This window comes from Alligator mississippiensis, chromosome 2 (assembly GCF_030867095.1).
Source record: "Alligator mississippiensis isolate rAllMis1 chromosome 2, rAllMis1, whole genome shotgun sequence".
Lineage (NCBI taxonomy): Eukaryota > Metazoa > Chordata > Crocodylia > Alligatoridae > Alligator > Alligator mississippiensis.
Genome location: NC_081825.1, coordinates 238,535,529 through 238,558,374, shown reverse-complemented (window position 1 = coordinate 238,558,374; position 22,846 = coordinate 238,535,529). Strand labels below are relative to the sequence as shown.

At 43.5% G+C, this 22,846-nt stretch overlaps 1 protein-coding gene across 1 annotated transcript in view; it reads right to left on the bottom strand.

Annotated features, from left to right (window-relative positions):
* Positions 1-22,846, bottom strand: part of SPTBN5 (spectrin beta, non-erythrocytic 5) — a 165,240-nt gene that overhangs the window by 120,985 nt on the left and 21,409 nt on the right. The window contains exons 9-21 of the mRNA XM_019496605.2: positions 22,071-22,702; positions 21,788-21,926; positions 19,686-19,924; positions 17,061-17,214; positions 15,584-15,784; positions 12,889-13,095; positions 12,437-12,625; positions 8,862-9,014; positions 7,798-7,928; positions 5,229-5,480; positions 3,571-3,858; positions 1,890-2,133; positions 803-942 (exon numbers count right to left, since the gene is read on the bottom strand). Coding sequence (XP_019352150.1) covers positions 803-942; positions 1,890-2,133; positions 3,571-3,858; positions 5,229-5,480; positions 7,798-7,928; positions 8,862-9,014; positions 12,437-12,625; positions 12,889-13,095; positions 15,584-15,784; positions 17,061-17,214; positions 19,686-19,924; positions 21,788-21,926; positions 22,071-22,702 — 2,969 coding nt within the window. The remainder of the gene's footprint in view (positions 1-802; positions 943-1,889; positions 2,134-3,570; positions 3,859-5,228; positions 5,481-7,797; positions 7,929-8,861; positions 9,015-12,436; positions 12,626-12,888; positions 13,096-15,583; positions 15,785-17,060; positions 17,215-19,685; positions 19,925-21,787; positions 21,927-22,070; positions 22,703-22,846) is intronic.

Here is a 22,846-nt window from a genome sequence, read left to right as displayed (position 1 = left end):
GGATTACTCTTGTTTGTACAATGCATCTTTTGGTTATTTTGTATAACTTATTGTCATTGATAAGAGTCATTTCAGATCATTTGACTATACAGGCAGGCCTCTTCTACGGAAGTTGGAACCACTAATTTCAGAGCACATGATTAGACAAGGGTATGATCCTTCAAGCTGGCAAAATCCCATCTGCAAAGAGCTGGAAAGACCTAGGTAACATGGATAAAGCTGAGGCACTGTAGGTCAGGGAGGTGACCTGTGAAGCAGGCTCAGACTGTTCTCAGTGGTCAAGCAGCAGACATCAGAGAGTGGTTTGAGGTTGAAGGTGTGAGAACACCCTAGGAGTGTGTCTAAAAGGCACATCTTAATCAACCTGGGGTCAGGGTATGTCACAGTACTAAATGCAAAGTCACACATTTAGGGAATCCAACAACAAGAATTTCTTCTGTAAGTTAGGAGCTCATCAGCTGAAAGCAGCTGAGAAGAAGAAAGACTTGGTGTCCTAACTGATCACAGGAAGGCAGTCAGCAGAATGATGCATGAAATATGCATCTCTGAAATACCAGGCCCTTGTTCTCCATGGTAAGATGCAATATGGAGAGAAATGAGAGAATTTCCATTCTTCCAGCCCACCTAGAACATTACAGCTTGGGGGGTGATTATATTTGGTGTGAACACTGGCTCAAAAATGATTTTCAATTTCACCCTAAAATCACATTACAGTTTGTATAAGTTTGTAAAATGCCTTCTCTGGAGTCATTGTCTTCCCTACTTCCTCTTTAAACTTCAAGCTGGAAGGGCTCTGACTCACGTGGAAGAAGCAAAGTGTCTGCGCTCCACCAGCTTTTTCCCATGATCATTCATTGCTTCTCCCCGTTGCTTCAGTGCTATCAGGAGCTGTTCAAAATTCTCATGCTGTTTTAGCAGGCTGCGAACAGCACCTACATGGTCCTAGATCGAGGAAATAAAACTAAATTGAGTTTCATCTTTATATTACTGGTACATATTATCTTTATAGCAATGGAAGAGTTGGCATCATTTTTTTTTCTTTGTCCACATCCTTATTCTTTACTTTCTCCCTCAGGCAGAAAATATATTGTATATTTTGCCCCTCCTCACAGATGTTTATGCTCTGCCTTAGGGGACAAGAAATATGCAAATCCCTGAAACTAGCTTAAGAGTACCCCAAACTAGTGGCCATTTGAAACTGGAGGTGGAGGAGCAGGGCTCTTTCACCTTTTAGCCCAATATCTTATGGTTAGGGTGCCAACAGTGTTTCCACAGTTTGCATTAAATAGTCATTAGATATGATGGATAGACAGCAGTGAGAGCAGGGAGCAATGGTGAAAACAGAGGGCACACTTCTTTCCTGAGCAGTCTCCATCTCACTAAAGCACAGAGACAGGGTTATTGTCTTTCTAGCACCACATATTTTTCCCACTTGGTTTTCAGTGGTCCAGTTTCCATAGGAAGGGTTTATAGGAAGGGTTCAGGGTAAGGTCTACCCCAGACATTGGTTAGGGCACTCTGCTCTGCAGTGGGATATGTGGGTTCAAAACTCCACTACCCAGGGGGACCCTAAAGTCTGCATTTCTCAATCCCTGGAAAACTGCCCTAATTACTAAGCTATGGGGCTAAAAAGTAGGAGAATCCTTCGCCTCCTCTTCATGTCCCCAAAAGATGAAGTTGGATTTATATTTATGTGCCCAGCTTCTGAATATTAGTGTATGATTGTTACAAAGATGCTGAAATCAGTCTGAACTCAGCTAGAAATACTACATTGTGAGCCAGAGTTCAGAGATGGTGCTTTATTGAGGTTCTGGGAGAATCATTGTTGGTTTTCCAGATAGGGATGGAGAACAGAAGATAGATAGGGCCAGTTAAGGTCTGATACATACCCCAAGTTCATCTACTCGGAGAAAAGCTTCATGACTGGAGAGGGCTGCTCTGAGACGATCTACTTCCCTGTTAAACTTCTGCAGTTCCAAGCCTTCTTCCAGCTTCTGCCTCCGCTGCTCCCACATCTTCTCCAACTCACTGGTTTCCTTTGCAAGCCTGTCTGCGGACAGGCCCAACTCCTGGGCTCTGCTGCTGGGCTGAGCATACATTAAATCTCTCCCTAGGCCTTGCAGCTGCACAAACCTATCCAGAATCATGAAGAAAGTGAACATGTTACTGTATGAGAAGGATTTTGTTACAGTTTTGGTTTCTTCTAGCAAAGCAAAAAGATCAGCTCACTGCATTAAGCTGACATTCCTCTTCCTATGCTTCCTCATCTCCCTGTGCTTCTGTTAGCCATAGCTTCCCCTTATAAAGTCCCTCTTATTTTGTCAGTCAGGGGATTGCTGATCAGGGGTATACATCTGAGGTGGGTATGAGATGTATCTACTTGGTGTGAGAGCGTTAGTGAGGAGGCTGTCAGACATTAAAATAGGATAGCAAGGCCATCTGTGCACTTACTGATTTATAAAATGAAACCCAAAACTATTAGCTAAGAATATAACACTTTTATCATAAAAATGAAGGAGAGAGGAGGACTGAGGGTTAGGGACTGGATTGCTTTGGCAGGAAGAGGAGTCAGGGAACTTGAGGGGAAAACACTAGGCGTGTGCGAAACAGCAAGTATTTGCTTCAGATTCAGATTCAGCCAATTTGGAGGGACAGTGATTTGATTCGGTGATTCAAATCACTGTCCTGATTTGATTCAGTCAATTCAGATTAGGAGACTTGGCGCCGATTCGGAGATTTGGCCATAGACTATAATGGGGAATCATTAAAATACCTATAACTTTGTCCTTTTTATTCAGATTTGGATGAAACCAGCAGGGATGGTAGCCCCTTCTGAGGGCACGACGTCTGCCAAGTTACAAGGAGATAAGTGTAGGGGTTTCTGTGAAAGTGCGCCTCAAACTGTTGAAAGCAAAACTTGTATCACTTGTATGAATTAAGGCAGAGTGGAATCAATACAGCAGGGATGGTAGATCAGAGTCACTGGCCAGTTACAGATGTCAATATTAGAGCAGTCTTTCCCCACTCTCAGCCTTTTCCATGTATGGAAGATCACCCCATCCCTCTCCCTCTTCTCAGTTTGTTTGCTACAAGCCTTCCGAATCTCTCTGAACTGATTCAGAGGCTTCTGATTCGATTCGGACCTTTTAATGGGTCTCCTGATTCGATTTGGATCTGGAGATTCAGCCGCCAAATCAGTTCGAATCTCCTCTGAATCGAAACAGCTACCGAAGCTTCGCACAGCCCTAGAAAACACACACAACTTTCCTTCTCAAGTGTTAAGGGTGCAGGTAGGAGATGACTATTTTAGTCAGACACCCCCATCCCTAATAAAACAGTGGGCTACTACAGATAGTTTCATTTTCTATGGGGAATTTAACTGGACTGAATGCACAGTCAGTTCTCTATATTTCTAAAGTTTATTTGATTTTATATTCATGTCAAGAAGCGCTAAGCCCTGTCTGAATACCAGGCTTCCCAAGAGCTGTTTTCAATGATACCTTATGGTTCCATAATCTTCCAGTTGAAGTACCCCACATACTTTCTTCACCTCTTGTGCAGACTTCCTACCTCTCCTTTTGAGTGTGAATTTCCTTCAGTAGGTCCTGATGCTCCCTCAGCAACTGTTCTGCAGAGGTCACGTCCACACCCATCTCCTCGCTGCTCAACTTCTCCCAGACACAATCTGCCCAAAGGAGGAGTCTGCGACTATCTTGCAGGAAGGCCTGTTGTTTTTGTGCTAGCTCCAGGGTGGTATCCTTCTCCTTGTTCTGTAACTTGAGGTTTGCCAGTAGTCTTTCCATGGTCTCCACCTGATTTGTGATAGCCCTGCTCTCTGCCGGGTTGGTATCCTTAATTCTATGCAAAGAAACCAAACATACATTCTTGACTTAGCTTCACAGATATCCGTAGAGGTTTAGAGCTTGATCCAACTTGCACTGAAATCAATGGGATTGGGTTGTTACTGATTTTCCCAGAAGAAAAGGTCAGGTAGAGCACCTAGTTTTCCTCACAAGCAATAAGCAGAGCAAGCCACAGGGATATGACCATAGAGAGAAACATAAAAAAACGTGTCTGGTTAAGAGACTTTACAGGCATTGCTTGTTCCTTTTGTTGCTGAGGAGCAAAATCACTTTTTTAATTCTCTCCCCCTTTTTAGGATCTAGAAAATTAAATTTTAACAGATCATGTGAAGAAAGTGATTACTTTGCCTCAAAGAGATAATTATGCAGTGGCAATAATCTGATTCCTTGCATAGCCCAGTTTGGCTTTGATGCCCTTTCTCAGCCTATACTGACTTCATGGTTGCTTCAAATGACCTATGATCAGTTTAGAACCAAGATGCTCTTTCTGCCAGAACATATAAATAGGGCCATTTACTGCTTTGAAGCAGTAGAGGTGGCGGTGGTAGACTTTGCAACCCATGCTTCATTTCAAATATCATCATCAATATAGAGTAGATTTGCTACCAAATTGCTCATCTCAATGGCCTGCTTTGACCTTCTGGATAGAAGCAGGAAGGGCCTCACAGAATGGGACAGTTTGGGTTTTATGGAGTACTGCATTGTGAAAATACAGAGTTTTTTTAATAAAAAGTTTTAAACCAGAATTTAAACATAGATAATGCTGAATAGTTTAATTCTCTGTCCTCCTTTTTCCCTCCACCCTGTGCCTCTCAAGGATGTTCCATTTTGGGGACTGCATGGTACCTGGTTCAGAATATAGGTAACTCAAAATAGGATGTATTAGTTCTGGTTCATGCCCCTGCTGTTTGAACTGAAGTATGACCAGAAAATAAAGGGCCCTAGATTTCAGTAATTCTCTTTGCAGAAAACAAATACAGTACAGGTGTGGTGTGTGTGGATCATTCATTATACACCAGTTTCCTCTATAGAGACTGAGGATTCAAGGTGTAGGTGTACACCTTGATTCACCCTAACCTTGATACATGAAGATTTTTCCTATTCTATTTTGATATAAGATTTCCTCCACTGGAGGCAAATTTAAAGCCCACCTCCCTAGAAATTCCTCTAGTCCTTCCCAGGATAGAAGATCTTATTAAAAGAGAAAAAGAAACAGTGATTGCAGCCAGATAGGGAGAACAAGTTAGCAGTGGAAGCTGATCTGTGGCAAGTCTATATCCGGCTTTAAAAAACCCAACCACCCTGCCTCAATAATTTGATTAGATGACTAGGAAAGAATACGGAAACAAATAGTGGATTCCTTACTTTTTAGCCACATTCTTCAAGTATTCGATTTTCCTCTCCAGCACTAGAATTTCCATCTTAAATGAAGACAGCTTGCGCCTATCTGCCTCTGCTGCAGCAGGTGTGTTTCCTGGGTCCAAGTTCTCGAGGTAGCCCAGCTTGTCTTGCAGCAGTACTTTGGTACTCTGGCAGTCTTGGAGGAATGTCCTCACATCAGCCACTTCAATCAGCTCTGAACCCTTTTCCTCCTTGAGTGTTTCCAGGAGCGCCCACCTAGAAATGACATAATAGCTACTTCACTTGTATCTACACCAGAAGTTCTTAAACTTTCTAGCTTCAAGGCACCCCTCCTTAATGTTTCTGAATTTCACAGCCCTCAGTTGAGAATCACTGAGCTAGAATCTAAATTCAGAAAAAAAAGATATGAAGGGGACCCTTGAGGCTAAGAAAAAGTTGAGAATCACCGATTTAGCTGGTGTTACTTAAGGGTAGCTGGGAAAAGACCTCATCCTGTCAGACCCTGCTTTTTCCATTGTCTTCTCTACCCCAGTCTTCCCTTTCACTGAGGCTGCTTATGTGAAAGCTCACACTTTAATGACTGCCTCCGTGACCCTCCTGCTGGGACTGGGAGTATGAGAGAAGCAGAGGGGATGAGCGGGGCTGCAATATGTGGCTCTAGTCCCACATCTGCCCATCTGTCTGCCTGCAGCAGAGCCTGCTGCTGGAGCATGGGGGTAGCTGCCACAGAGGCTGCAGTGGCAGCTGTCCTCATAAAAGCAGCTGCAGGCATTGTTGAGATAACTTGGGCAAATGCCGTGTGCCAGACAGGGGAAGAAGCAGAGCATTTACCTGCTCACATAGGAGCCAGGCAGTGCGGTGCCCTTACGGTATGGGGTGCCATGTCAACCCACCTGAGAAACACTGATCTAAACATTGAAATGACTGGCTTCCACCTGTCAGAAAATGATTAGTTTTCTACTGTTTTACTCCATAACTCATAGTTCACTGACTTTCAAAATCACTTATGGCAAAATTAATTCCTGAGTGGGGTTCTAGGGTAGCACATATGGTGTACCACTGTCTACTCTCTTATGCTAATATCTTCAAAATAGGGATTCATTGCGATCTAAAGCGTGTACAGAACTAGACCTTACCCTCTGCACAAAAGCTAATTTTACTTCTTACAAGGCACACCCCATTCCATTGGCTAGTGTCATTAGGCTGACACTATGAAAACAAACAAAATAACAAGTATTGGTACAAGAGCCAAATGCTGCCTTGAAACGTTTGTCCTTGAGAAGCTGTATGGTGCCAAAAGACCAGTTAAAAACTGACACTGAACATGTTTTACACAATTGAAAGTTTTTTAAAACACCTATTCTTTTCAAATATGTATGATTTTAGAGAACTTGCTAAGTCCTCAAGCTGGATGTTCAAGTCAGTGCATAGCTGTGCAACACAGACAAAGCCAATGGCAATTTGAACTGCCCATTGTGACATTTGGGTATTTCCATAGAGTGCTTGTCTTTGTAAAGTGGAGTCACAGTGTGAGTGAATATGGTTATATCTCAAAACCTGAGCATATCTCAAATTTCGAAGCAGAGTTTACTCACTGTTTTCCATTTATTCAGGCCAAGGTCCAAAGGGATGAGGAGGGTGAAAGGAGCCTCCTTTTTTGTTTCCAATGTAAGGGCCAGGCACTTAGGCCCCCTATGCTGCCCTGATGCAGCCTGCACCCCCACCCCCCTCCACTCATTCATTTGCTTCTTGAAGTTCTAGAAGATATGGCATCTTAAATCCTGTTTTATCCTATAAGGACCCATGAGGAAACTTTTCCACTGGATCATAAACAACAACCCCCTTCAAATTCAAGGAGCATCCCTACCCCTGACAAAAGGGAAACTATGAGCTAACACTAGGGTTTTGTAATCTGTATATTTTCCCCATACCCCAGCCAATAGCTGTTGGGACTATAAGGCCCAGTTTCCAATCAGAACACTCAGAACAGAATGGTCCCAGCCCTACTTAGGCCCTGAAACTGGCATCCAAGGGAGCAAAAAGGGCATATGTGTGGCTGAGCAATGTCTGATCTGAATGTCCAATGTGCAAGATTCCAGTTCCCTACTACAGCTAGTCACATGAAAAGGGTGTTCCTTCGTACCCATGGCAACTGGGTGTTCTAGTATTTAACTAGTAGTTGAAGACAGAGGAAAGACTTTTAATTAAAATTATCTTAATGCTGCAGGTCCCAGCTGGGGTCCTTGCTTATTGATCGTTTCCCTATTATTCTAATCTTGCTAAAATACCTCCAGTAGCTATGATGCAGAGAGCTCCAGGGGCTTTGATTCTGTCATTTTTGATGCAGGGCTCTATTTAGAATCTCTCTTATTGGTAAAGGCTGATCTGGTGAATTAACATAAACCACGATGCCACAAGCAATTGTTCATTAAAAAAAACCCAAACCCTTTTCAGGTTTCAGATTAATTTTGTGTGCCAAAGCCCAACAGTCTAGTACTTTTTCCGATGAAGCTTAGACAGGGCATAACATTTCATTAAAGGCTGATTCCCCTTTTGCCAATAGTGCCTTTACCTCCTATTGATCTCTATCAGCTGAACATGGATGTCATTTTTTTTGATGGGACTGTTCTTTGCAAGCTTATCTGCTTGGAATTTGATCTTTTCCAGTTGGCTTTTTCCAGCAGCCAGTTCCATTAAGAAGCTCTAAAACAAAACACATATTGGGGGATTAAACTTGACAGTCACTATCACTGTGCATATAATGACCTGTCTTATCCACTCATCTTCTATTTTTGTGTCAAATATGCTTTTAAAAGCCATTTAATGCCCCTCTATTCATTTATTCATCTTTCCCCTTAGACCATATGTCCTACTCCTGCATATGTGATATATTTATGCCCAGTAGGATGCACACAACCCACCCCATCCTCAGGTGGACACACTTATTCTGCTATAAGACTAGATATTTCAGTCTAACTTAACCCTACCCCTGGGATATAAACTTAAAAATAAACATAGAGTAGGATAAGAGTGTTTACAATGGGAATTTATCCTGGTTTAAAGATATTAACTTCAACTTACACATTAGTTTACACTGAAGAAGTTTCCAGTGTAGACAAGGCCTGAAGATCAACATTCAATTGCAGTGTAAGCCATTTTGGACACTTGCACTTAACAGGGAAATCCATTAAAATTCTGCAAATCCTATTGATTTCATTATTATAAACAATGATTAAATCATTTAAAGCCTGCTGGCTAGCTTGCAATGAAACTGCTTGTTACTTAATGAGGTGTGCTCAGCATATGCCTAGCTGTTTGCATCTCATTAGGAGAGCTGGCAAATGCAGTCAATCAAGCTGTCTGCCCCCATGTCTGTACTGTGCAGCTGTGTCTATGTAACAGTTGCAGCAGGAGGCCATTACACAGAAAAAGTAGTCAGCCTCAGGGCTTGTCCAATTAGCTGACCACAGTGCATGCTGGGAAATTTTCTGGCTGCCAACAAGCCACTATAGGCAACTTAGACTATAATAAGAAAACGAGTAAAATAAACTCCTTTTGAGATCTTTCCTCACCTATCTTTTTTCTCTAGTGCTCAGTGTTTTACAAGGTACTCATGGTGAACAGGGACAAGTGTACCTGATATTTCTGCTGCATGACCTCCACATTGTCTGCTTCAGGTTGAAGGGTCCGGAAAACATTCTCTTCATCTTCCATCCATGACTGAAACTCTTCACAGGAGCTGTAGAAGCAGTATAATCGGATCATCTCTTCCAGAGCTTTCTTTCTGTTCTGTAAAGAATTTGGGGATTTGAATATTGTTGGAATGACCACCAGGACCTTTTGTAGAAAAGAAGATTCCCACTTCTAAAAAGACTAACGTATACAGACTAACACAGCAACTTAGTGGAGGTTCTTCTGGCTAACGTACATGGGCCACATCTACACAAGGCTATGATTGTGCAGTTGTTACTGTGTAGTCATTTAGTACATGCATACACAAGTACTAAATGACTGCGCAATAACCAGTGTTACTGCACAGTAGCATCCCCAAAAAGCTTTTTGGGGATGCTGACTGTGCAGTATTCATAGATTTCATAGACATTAGGGCTGGAAGGGACCTCGGAAGATCATTGAGTCCAGCCCCCTACCCAAAGGGCAGGAAGTCAGCCGGGTTCATAGGATCCCAGCAAGATGAGCATCCAGTTTGCTCTTGAAGGTGTTCAATGTAGGGGCTTGAACCACCTCCGGTGGCAGGCTGTTCCAGACCTTGGGGGCTCAGACAGTAAAGAAATTCTTCCTTATGTCCAGCCTGAAACAGTCTTGTAGTAGTTTATGACCATTCAACCTAGTCGTCATCCCTAGGGGCGCTCTGGTGAACAAACATTCCCCCAAATACTGGTGGTCACCCCTGATAAACTTATAGGTGGCCATCAGATCACCCCTGAGCCTGCGCTTTTCCAGGCTAAAGAGCCCCAGGGCTCTCAGCCTGTCATCGTAGGGTCTGCTTCCCTGACCTCTGATCATGCGCGTGGCTCTTCTCTGGACTCTCTCAAGCTTCTCCACATCCTTTTTGAATTGTGGAGCCCAAAACTGGACGCAGTACTCCAGCTGCGGCCTCACTAAGGCTGAGTACAAGGGGAGAATGACGTCCCGGGATTTGCTTGAGAAGCATAGATTCATAGATTCATAGATGTTAGGGTCAGAAGGGACCTCAATAGATCATCGAGTCCGACCCCCTGCATAAGCAGGAAAGAGTGCTGGGTCTAGATGACCCCAGCTAGATGCTCATCTAACCTCCTCTTGAAGACCCCCAGGGTAGGGGAGAGCACCACCTCCCTTGGGAGCCCGTTCCAGACCTTGGCCACTCGAACTGTGAAGAAGTTCTTCCTAATGTCCAATCTAAATCTGCTCTCTGCTAGCTTGTGGCCATTGTTTCTTGTAACCCCCGGGGGCGCCTTGGTGAATAAAACCTCACCAATTCCCTGCTGTGCCCCCGTGATGAACTTATAGGCAGCCACAAGGTCGCCTCTCAACCTTCTCTTGCGGAGGCTGAAAAGGTCCAGTTTCTCTAGTCTCTCCTCGTAGGGCTTGGTCTGCAGGCCCTTGACCATACGAGCTGCCCTTCGCTGTACCCTCTCCAGGTTATCCGCATCCTTCTTGAAGTGTGGTGCCCAGAATTGCACGCAGTACTCCAACTGTGGTCTGATCAGCGCCCGATAGAGGGGAAATATCACCTCCTTGGACCTATTCGTCATGCATCTGCTGATGCACGATAAAGTGCCATTGGCTTTTTTGATGGCTTTGTCACGCTGCCGGCTCATGTTCATCTTGGAGTTCACTAGGACTCCAAGATCCCTTTCCACCTCTGTGCCACCCAGCAGGTCATTCCCTAGGCTGTAGGTGTGCTGGACATTTTTCCTCCCTAGGTGCAGCACTTTGCATTTCTCCTTGTTGAACTGAGGAGCACTGAGGCAAAGAACTCGTTGAGGAGTTCAGCCTTGTCCCCCCTGTCTGTCACCAATTGTTTCTGCCCATTTAGCAGGGGTCCTATTCCTCCCTGGGCCTTCCTTTTACTCCCTATATATCTAAAAAACAATTTCTTGTTGTCCTTTACTTGGGTTGCCATCCTCAGCTCCATGGTAGCTTTGGCCCGCCTAACTGCCTCCCTACAAGCACGAGCAGAGGAGGTATATTCATCTTTAGTGATCTCACCTTGTTTCCACTTTTTATGTGCTCCCCTTTTGGCCCTTAGGCTGCCCTGGATTTCTCTGGTCAGCCATGGAAGCCTCCTGGCCCCTTTCCCTCTTTTGCCTCGCTCGGGGATCGTCTTGCTTTGTGCCCGAAGGATTGTTTCCTTAAGGCACAGCCACCCTTCTTGGGCTCCCATCCCTTCAAAACTCCTACTCTGCAGTGCGTCCTTGACTAATTGCCTGAGTTCATTGAGATCAGCTTTCCTAAAGTCTAGCACTTTCACCCTACTAGTTACCTTACCCACTCGACGTCTTATGTTGAATTCTATTATTAGGTGATCACTGTCTCCCAAATGGCTACCAATCTGGAGGTCCCCTACCATGTCATCCCCTGTTGCCAATACCAGATCCAGTATGGCATTCCCCCTAGTGGGATCATGTACCTCCTGTGTCAGGTGGAGGTCCTGTACACAGGTTAGAAACCTGTGTGGGCGGTGGGACTTTGCTGTCTGCGTCTCCCAATCTGTGGATGCAAGCCAGCATTTTGGTTGCTTTACTAGCCGCAGCATCGCACTGCAGGCTCATGTTCACTGCTCAGTAGCTCATTACTACTGTGCAGTAGCTTTGCATCACACTTCATGCCATGCAATGCTACTGCACAATAGTAACGAGCTACTGAGCAGTCAGTGTCTTGTGTAGACGCAGCCACAGAATACAATTTTGAACCTAAAATCTAGACTACTTCCTAGGGAATTTGTGGTTAGAGACTTGATACACACACCACTTGGTGAACAGAAAGGTAATGGTGGTATGTGTTGGATAAATTGAAGTTCAGAGCTAGTGTTACAAATGAAACTTTACATCTTTACTCTCAAGCATGTATTCAAAGCCTGGTTTCAGGCAAGACCAGACTCTAAAGCTCTATCTGGTGCTCATACAGCAGGCACTTAAGCAGGACCCCAGGAAGACTGAGAAAGTGGGAAAGTAAAAGGAAAAACAGTAAGCTTATTGATTAATATTTCCAGTTTCCATCATTACAATCCAAAGATTCTGTGTTTATTTTGTATATTGTCAAGCCTATAGCAGGAAAACTCCAGTAAAACCAAAGAAATGCAAAAGAACCTTCTTTCTAAAATGTATAAGAACTAGGAAGGAGATGGGAAGGTAACTGAAATAACTGTGTGGGTCTCATTTAATGAAGGAAGAACTCGACTGGACTAAAATTAACCAATATATGAACCAAAATGTGGCTTCATTCAAAGTTTAAACAACATGCTTAACCCTTCTGAGACTCACCCATAATTAGTTGCACTCCTCTTTTTAACCTGCCAATACTGGAAAAGCATTGCATGATTTCGAATAATCAATAATCTTTTCAGTGGTTGCACAGTTCAGCATTGCAGTACATTGACCAAGCTAAGTAAGGGAAGTGATCTAACACCTACCCACACTTTGCTGAACTCAACTATTAAGCTTTAAGAAAGACTACGCAAGCACAAAGTACTGAGAGCTGTACTATACCTCAGCCATCATCTGAAGGTTTTCATAAAGCCAGTCAATTCTATTTTGGGACCTCCAAATATTATCTGCAATGAAGTGAGGATCTGGGTCAGGTGCACTAGACAATGGAGTTTTAGGGATACCCAAGTAGCCAGATGGCATCTTAGCAATCCTCTCATTTTGGGTACTTGGGACCTGAATTTTTGCCACCTGTTAAAGCAAAATTCAACATAATTAGATTTGTAACATTACATTCAAAATGCTCTGCACAGTAATTTGTAAATACACCCCTAACTATAAGAAGGTAAAGCTTTTCATGTAACATTTTCCTGGGGATAAAAAACACAGAATCAGGGAAATTTAATGAAAACCTATGGGAAAACCCTCCCCCCCCCCCCCAACTTTCTACTGGAAGAGTCCCAGTTAGATATATAATTAAAAGGCAAAATTATAAGTGTGACATATCGACATACCGCAGATGGAGCTTCCTTTGCTACAGCATTGGCCTGCTCTTTCAGACGCCTCATCTCTAAGCCATAGGCTGTGATCTCTTTCTCCAGCCGCATATGGCGGTACAGCAAAGCTTCTGCACTGAACTCATCCTTCCCATAATCCTTGCTGTCCAGGAGTGGCTGTCGTTCCCGTAGCCATGACTCTGCTTCATCAATATCCGCAAAGAACTGAATGGGACACAGGTGAGGGTAATATTTAATTCCATTACCATAAGAGATTCACAGCTTCAAATCCCTCCCATTTGGCAAAGGATCAGTGGGCAGAAACTATATCAACTATATAAACATAACATTAATTATAATGCATGTTGTGGTTATGTAAGCAGTGTGGCAGAATGCCACCTCTGTCTCTCCCCAAAAACTCTGCTATGAGACAATTTGGTTAACATGATCACTGCAAAGGGCAGACATCCCATGGGTTTTTTAGGTAATCCTGAGTTGTAATCTGAGCTGGACACATTCCTGAGGGAGGGGGGAAACCTGCTTCCTCTGCCTACGTGACTGGCATCATATACCTGGGTGAGGGGCTTAGGCTCCCTATTGTTCTAAGCAATGCCAGTCTACCCAGCAACCAGTGATGCATTTCAAATTGGTTGGCTGGCAGGCAACAGGTGCTGGCTTCCATTGGACTAGGTAAAGGTAGTCATAAGGTCTATATAAATTAAGGACTACCGAGGAGGAGGTGCAGTAGCCATGATGAGAATTCAGAGAGAGAGAAGCTGGACCATCTGAAACTTGCTCTCTCTCTTGAAACTCATAATCAATGAACTGCTTGCCTCCAGAGGGAATCTCCACCTGCCTCTGGATGATGCTCGTGAGTAAGCTGCCTGAGATCTAACTAGATATATAGCTTTCAGTAACTCAGATGCATGATCAAAGGCTACCCAGCCACCCAGTTTGCTCTATGGGATTTCTCTGATATTGTTCTACCCTGTACCCTATTCCAAAACTACTCCTTTTAACTAGTAAAGTTCTCCTTTGTCTCCATGGGAGACTTATTGGGAGTGGGTCTAGATTACTCTGGAAATATTTTACAGTTTCAACAACAAGGATATTTTCCCACAAAGGTTAATAATTATTCCCCTTTGAGGCTACAGAGTAAAGTTGCATCTAATAAGAGCAACCTTCATAGATTGTACCCAATTTCTCCCATAGATTGCAGTCTGATTATATTTGTAAAAGAAATTGTGTTATAGAACAAATTTATTTTAACAAAAAAGGGAGGTAAGCAGTTTGTAAGTGGGTGATAAAAATCAAAATAGGATTAAACCTGTTAGAACCACGGAATAATTCAGTGTTTGTTAAACAATACAAAAAAAAGTGTTTAGGAAAGAAATGTTTACATTTATGCTCAAATGTGACAAAGAATGGAACGTTCAGGAAAAGTACAATTAAAATGACTGTAGTAGTTGAAAGAGCATATTGTCATTGGTAAATGCTGATTTTATAATTGCTCTGTGCATGCATTTGAGTGTATTCACATCTTTAATTGAGAGAGAGAGAGAGAGAGAGAGATCAAAATCCCAGCTTCACAAACTTTCCATACGCTAGGAAACTTCTGCTCAGGATCTCAGCTTTGTGGCCTGAGACTATTTGTTACTTCTGTTAGAGATTTCTAGAGAGAAATATTAGTTAGACATCTACTCATGCTTAGTACCTAGTTGCTACCTCTGTCTTTGAAAATCTCCTCACATGTGGTTCAGCTTAGGCCTTTTACTTCTTATGTGTTGTCTATCTAGTGTGCTACCTGAGCTACAGACTCACTCTGAAGATGCAGCCATTCAGGGAAGCTAACAATGTGAACAACCCCAATAGAACAATGCCAGGCAAAGTAAGTTCTCCAGTGCTGACTCAGATATATAAACACAGCAGGCAAAACCCTAAGGTACCATTAAATCTCTCTTGGAGATTTAATCCCATCTGTAAAACAGAAACATTCGTGTTTCATCAGTATAAATCACTAGATGGGAACAGATTACCTGCCAATCAGAAAGCAAACAACTCCCCCAAATTCACTTAAGAGAAAGATATTCCTAATTAACCATTATCAGCATCTTTCATGGCCCAATGGTATGAATACTAGGTTAGCTATTTTGTATGTGAGGAAATGTCATAGGTTTTGGTCTGGGATTGATCCTCCTGTTTTTCTACAGACGAATGTCAGACAGTCACCCTCATTCACAGAGCTGATGATGAGATAGAAGCAATTATTTCAGCTATTTTCATTTAGCATTTCTGAGAAAATGGTCAGCGTATGTACTGCCTTCTATGGACTGGCTCTCAAAAGAGATGAGTCTGATGATCTCAAATACCAGGGGCCTGGGTTTTCAAAGTTTCTAGGCTGACTACCGCAAAACAGCTGCCAACCATGGAGTCTCTATCACATAATTATGAAAAGGGCTAAGGAAGGCAAAGCATAGATTTTAGGCCTTAGAGAACATTTTACAGCAGTTACAGACAAACAGAAATCAGCAGTTTTGATACATAGCTGGTCATAGGTCATGTGATCTGACAGTTACCTTCTTCACTTGAGCAAAAATCACTGTTTCCAGTTCCTTGATGCACATCTTACAAAACCTCCTGGGTAGCAGCTCAAGCAGAAATGGAACAAATCTATCTTCTCCCTCTAATCAAATGCAAGAACTGTAGAATTTACCTGTTTGATGAGAGCAGCTGCTTGCAAACGGATTTTGCGGTTTGCCACCTCATCCTGGAACTGTTGCCACAGGTTTTGGAGGCTGTCTGTCTGCTTCTGAATAGCTGTCTGTCGTGAAGGGTTCCTTTGACTTAGCTCCCAGCCTTTCCTCATTACATTGGAACAAATCACTTTGTGGGAGTTGCATTCAGTTTCTAGAGCCTGTTGAATGGAGTGATAGCATAGAGAATGGTGCTAACATACAAACACAAGGGACTTGTCTCAGCTGAGAGTTTTGACTTGGTCCAACTGACAGTATCTCGGTCAACTATTATTGAAGTAACATTTGTAAGAATTTTGTTTTCACAATGCTCCTTCATTCACAACCAGCAACTTTTCCTGTGAGCTCTTACTTCCCCACCCCACTTCCTTTAAGTCTTTCAGCATTATTTTACTGATAGCCAGGAAGTTACAACCATTTCTGTTCCAGCAGGAGCATAGTTGACCTGATCTCCTCTGGGGGTGAGGCTTATCATTAACTACCTAGGCCATTTTACATCTTTTAGTACTCACTTTCTCCCTCTCTCAGACATCTCTCCCCCACCCTTGGAGATACACAACTCTCTCTGGAGATCTTGTGCTTGTGGCTGTGCTATCATGCTTTTACTCTTGATAATCTAGTTTAAAAATCAGCGCTCATGCAAGAAATTCCTATTTAAATGATCTCACCGTCTTCTTATGTCTTCAGATCTGTTTGTCACAGTGCTTTCTATTTAGCAACCAGATGGATGTTCGCAAGGAGTAAACTTTTGTCCCCAACCAAATCCAAGACCACAAGAGACTTGATAGCAGATTCTACATGCTATGCTAGATACTCCCATTCTATTTTACTGTATCATTCTTATCTTATTCCTCTTCACTTCCTTTTTTCCTAGGGGTGACTGGTGCCTCCTGAGTCTGGGGGGGACGACACAATTTGTGGGCAGGCCAAAAGCCCCATATTTACTCCTATACTTCTGTGCTATGGCTTAGTGCCCACCAACAGGCTGCCAAGCCCGTGTGGCAAAAAAACTGCCCCATCATGAGCAGTGCTGAGTCAGGGACCAATCTCAGGGGGGGCATGTGCCCCCTCTACCACTTGCCTGTGTTTTATCCACTCATCCATCTACTCTATTTGGGGGAGGATGAATGGATAAGAAGCACCTCTTTCTCTCATCCATCCAAGTGGGCTAATGAGTAACACATGGTTCTTCACTGTGCTAATTCACAAATCCACAATCCCAATTTAAATCCTGGGCTGCCCCACAAACAGGGAAGGATCCCTTTGCTGCAGGTTTTTTCTGCTTCCACAAGCTGGCCTGAGCCCTTGAAACAAGAGAAATGTTACTGAATTCTTTAATGAATGCATTTACTACAAAATTAAAGGAAAAGAACAAGATATATTATGAGAAAAACTAGATTTAATATCAACAACAGACACCAATAACAAAGTAGATACCTTATGCTTTTGAATGGAGGCTGTGATCTGACTCGGATCTCGTCCTAATGCAGCTGTTCTCACTAGCTGGCATTTCTCAGAGATCCACAACTCTTCTTCCTTGCAGTCATGAAAAAATTCAAAAAGCTTCAAAGCCTCCTCCAGCTGAGATTGTCTAATACAGAAAACAAGCAGTCAATACCAGAATACTAGGTAGCATATGGAAATGGCGAACGAGGTAATCAAATGCCTTTAACACAGTTTCTGTGGCCCTCCTAATGACTGTGGCACAATGACAAAGTGTTAAGGCATTTTACTATGGATTGAGAGGGGTTTGTTCAAGCCTTGAATTGAATATAGACTGAAGACTGCCTTTGGTAACTCAGTTGTGAGTAGGTGCCTGGTCATCAAAGGCACAAAGGTGCCAGTCTGTGATGCTAGCCACTAGAATGCCTTAACTGTGGTACCTGATGAGTCACTTAGGTTTGGTATGGACCTTGGATTCTAACTCCGGGACATGGTTTAGTCTATTAGTGGAGCAACATGAGACAGCCAAAACTAAATTCCTCTTTAGCCTAAGGAATCGGCCGTAGTTTGATTGATTGTAAGGCTAGAAGGGACCTCAGAAGATCATTGGGTCCAGCCCTCTGCACCAGGCAGGAAAGGCAACTGGGGTCAGGTGACCCCAGCAAGGTGACCATCCAGTCTCCTCTTGAAGATTTCAAAGGTAGGTGATTACACTACATCTGGAGGGAGTTTATTCCACAGTCTGGACGTCCTGACTGTGAAGAAGTTTTTCCTAATGTTGAGCCTGAAACAGTCTTCCAAGAGTTTGTGGCAAGTACTCCTGGTTTTCCCCAAGGGTGCCCTGATGAACAGTTGTTCACCGAGCCCTTGATGTTCTCCTCTGATGTAGCGGTAAGCTGCTACACCAGGTTCCCTCTCAGCTTTCTCTTTTTTCAGGCTGAAGAGTCCCAGGTCCCTCAGCCTATCCTTGTATGGCTTGCCGTGTGAGTCTCTAATCATACTGGTGGCCCTTCTCTGGACTCTCTCAAGCTTTACCATGTCCTTGTTAAAGTGTGGCACCCAGAACTGGATGCAGTACTCCAGCTGTGGTCTTACCAATTCTGAGTAGAACAGAAGAATTACTTCCTTGGTTTTGCTAGAGATGCATCAATTTGATGCATGCCAGAATAATATTTGCCCTGATGGCAACAGTGTCACACTGCTGACTCATTTTCATACTGTGGTCAATTATTACCCTGAGGTCCCTTTCATTCATGGTGCTGGTCAGTTTGGCACCACCAAGCCTGTAGGTGTGTAGGGGATTGTTCATCCCCAGGTGGAGCACTTCACATTTCTTGATGTTGAACTTCATCTGGTTTTGATCCGCCCAACTTGCAAACCTGTCTAGGTCCGCCTGTATCTGTAGCCTTCCTTCAAGCATGACCATGCTTTCCCATAACTTGGTGTTGTCTGTGAACTTGGCCAGTGAGCTCTTTATCCCCACATCCAAAACATTGATAAAGATGTAGAAAAACACTGGACCGAGCACCAACCCCTGAGGAACACCACTGGCCACTTCTCACCAGGACGACACAGATCCATTCATTAGAACTGTCTGGGTCCTACCCCCCAGCCAGCTTCCTACTCACAATCCTCCAATTTTTCTCATGAGAATATTGTGGGATACCAGATCAAAGGCTTTTTGGAAGTCAAGGTATACAATGTCAACCTCCTCTCTCTTATCCAGGTGGCAAGTTACCTGATTGTAAAAGGAGATGAGGTTGGTAAAACAAGACCTGCCAACAACAAAGCCATGCTGGCTGTCATTTGGAATCCTACCTTCTGCAAGTCTATTGCACACCGACTCCTTAATGAATTTTTCTATATCAAGCTCAAGTCACATATCATAGAGAAGTAGGACTGAAAGGGACCTTTAGAGGTCATCTAGTCCAACCCCCTGCCTGAGGAAGGATCATCGTTATCCAAACTATCCTATGAAAACCAGAATCTAACCTCTACATAAGACTAACAGCAACCCTGACACAACACACACCTAACAGCCTAACCTGCCACAAGTGAAGCAGAGAAACCACAGTAGTCTGCTTCTATGTCCTGCTTCTATGAAATACTGTCAATATATGCTCAAGAGATCTTGGATAGAAGGCCACTCCCCTCACTAAAGAGGAAGGCAACAACCTCTGCAATCTGCACCAATCTGACCATGAGGTAAAATTCCTTCCTGACCCGAAATATGGGGACCATTCTGACCTTGAGTGGAGGGACAAGACCATCTAGCCAGCAACCTCCAGAGGGCTTTGGTCTCAGCAAGAGCCCAACACACCCTGGTCAAAGGCCCCAGCCATAGCTATAGCTAACACCCAATGCCTCTGAGTACATCTAGCAGAAAGGGTGGGTTGAGGCAACCTGCAGTTTGGAATGTATATTGAGACTGAAGTCCTTTCCTAGACTACAAAAAAGGCAGTCTCTTAGAGTCAGCACCAAACATTGCTGAGATACTTGGATTGGTTCTGCTGTCCTTTTATAAGTGGACAAATAAATTCTGGTGCTCTTGTTCCCTCAGTTATAAAAGGGTGACCACCATCCTAAACAGAAAGACTGGAGCCATAAGGATAGCTGTACCGAGATTTGCTGACAGCCACAAGGGCTTGATACTGCTGACCAAGCATCATAATTTTGGCATGAAGCACATCTGACTTGACTGCTTTTGCTTTGGCTTTAGTGACCACTGCTGTACTTTCTGCGATGAATTTCACTCTGTCACCATAGGAAGAGATCTGAGAGTCAATCAAGCTGTGCCTCTGAAGCAAATCTACTACCTCCAGTAGCTGCTTCCCACAGTCTTGGGAACTCACAAGTGCCTGCAAAAAAAACCAAGAGTTACCAGGATTAATTTTCAACCCATTTTTTTCTGTGGGCAAAACCAGTGAAAGATCTGAAGAACTGATCTAAAGACTGCAAAAATCAATGGAAGGATTCCCTTTAGCTCTGACAGGAGTATTCAACTTCAGGGAGAAAAAAGCTGGTGCATGATTTGAACTATGCAGAAATACTAACTGGTTGACTGGAAGGAGATACCTTATAAACCATCTCCAAATTCAAGACATTGCCCATCATCAATTGTTTTTATGTGTTGCAATGGAAATAATATTATTTTTCAAACAAACATAAGTTCTTGTTCCCTCAGTCACTCATTGTCACATCCATATTAACAGCATTTGTCATGTACACTGAGCAGAATTGTCCTATATAGTTAATTGTACTGTGCTTAATTCAGTTTTTGATTAGCAAAAAATCTATTACATCCGTCTTTCTGAGGTACACTATGAGTCAATGATTCTGTACTATTTCTCTGTTTTCTTAGCTGAAAAAAATGCTGGAATTCAATGAGATTCAGATTTTATAGTTTTTATAAAACTGACCCGCTGCACCTTGCATTTAATATTCATTGAATAAAACAGTGGAGAGCAGTGGTGAAGGTTCTGCCTCAGTGGAAAAAACCTAGAATCCAGGGCCATATACCCTCCGGCATGTTTTCTTTCTCCTGGCTCCAAATATCTCTCTTTCTCGACTGCCTAGAGGGTCACTTTCAATAGGAAGGTTGGAGAGGGCTCTTGAAAATGCTTAACCTGTGGCCTGGTGGTTAGAGCACTGTGCTGGGAAGCAGGAGATGCAGGTTCAATGCCCTTTAGGTGAGGAGTACCTAGAACTTGGATCTCCCACTTCCTAAGTGCCTTAACCACTAAACTATTGGCTTAAAACATGGGAGTAGTGTCCTACATCTGACACTTGCTAGTAATGGGTTTTTCCTTGGTTACAATTTCAGGACTTGCCTGGCCGTATACATGTAACTTGGTGAGTGCATGACATGATATACCTGCCCAGCCAGAACACAACCCAATTGGGAATGCATGTGGATGCTTGCATATTCAGACTGAGCCCAGAATAAAATCCCAAACTGCATAAATACAAAAATGTCACTTACATGGCTGGGTAACTGGCCCTTAAATGCATAAAGAAAAATAGGATTTAGTATATACTGCACTTCTCCCCACATTTTATCCTTAGTTTCTGGTTAGACAAAGACTGATTAATTGTGTCAAAAGTATGAATGAGTGGTGCCTCCCAAGACTGGTGGGGGGAGGGCACCATTTGTAGGCGGTTTCGGTGGTGGCGAGAGGTGAACAGGGACGTCCCACAGAAGGTGGTGGCAATGTCGAGGGCAGCAGGGGGTGGGGGGGTGAGCAGCAGGCAGCGAGCAGGGACTACCCACAGATGCTGGTGGCGGTATCAGTGGCAGGCGGGGAGTGAGCAGCAAGCGGAGACTGTTCACAGACACTGTCATCTGCATCGGCAGCAAGGTAGGGGGCAAGTGGCGACCAACGATTGTCCACAGAAGCCACCAGTTACTTATCTTGGGGCGGTGGGGGGGGAGGGGAGGTACGTGCCCCCCTATTCCTCCCTACGTGTTGCCTATGGTCAAAAGTACACATCCCAAAAGTAGGCATGTAATATTTTGATCCAATACCCACATTTAGGTGTCTAAATAAAAGGGGCATGTGTTTTTTATAAAATGCTAAGCACCTGCATTTCCCATAAACACCGCATATAAACACTTCAAACCATAGTTGTCACTGGAATATTCTCATCTCTGGCAGTTACTTATACTGGTAGTGGTCCAAATTGTATGACCAGCTCACATACTGAAGGAGGGAGGGCGATACCTGCAGTCCTTTAAGTTCCTCTGTAATTGTATCTGCTTCCCTCAGAAGTCCCAGAATTTCTTGCATTGCTCCCAGAGCATCTCTTTTCCTCTGCAGTTGCTCCAGAAGATCCTGCCATTGTTGTGAAATGTCCGCTTGCCTATAAAGACAAGAAGAAAAAGGATCAATTCATCACAAAGATCGGATATTTTAGACAACCTAGGAATAAATTTGTTGAGGCATAGAGTTTGTGGTTTTAGAGAAGTTTAGTTTTTACTCAGTTCCAGCCAGCAGCATGACTTACTTCCTCATGATTTGGTTCTTGCCATGGTAATTCTCCTGCTCGATGACAGCTGCCATTGTAGCCAAAGCTATGAAGCGTTGCTTCCTAGGCTGCACATCAGTGACAATGGCTTCCAGTTTCTTTGTAGCAGCCTCCATTTTGTCCGCACTGTCTGGCCAGAAGTCCTGCTTCCCAATCACCATTCTCATTTCTTTCAAATAGGACTCACGCAGGACAGCCTTCTTCCTGAACATCTGGGCCAGTTGTTCCACTCTCTGGAGCCTCAGAATCTCCTGCTGCAATGCTTTCCCCCGACTGTTCTCTGCCTTCTCCAGGATATTCCACTGTTTTTCCACATCTTGCAGCATCTTGCCATCAGGGGGGAGATATAACTGTTGATTGTTGGCTCTCTGTTTGGTTCTCATGTTGAAGAAGAGGGCTTCAATCATGCCCTTCTCTTGGTATTTGGGGGGCTTCTCCACTGTGCGGAAGGTCTTGAATCTGGCCATGAGGAGCTGCATTTCTGGTAGAGAGTTGGGGAAGTGTCGGTCATCCAGCTCTATCACCTTCTGTCTAATCCATTTCAAGAGCTCGGAGGTCATCTGCTCATACTGAGACTTCAAACCATCTATTTCCTTTAGAAAGAACACAATCTACAACAGAAATATAAAAAGTCCAGGTATATAATAAGAAGCAGGATGAATCAGAGTATGAAAAACTGTGTGGCATACTTGTAAATTAAGTTTAATCAAGATGCAAATGAGCTGCCATAACCACAGAGAAATTGCCATTTAAAC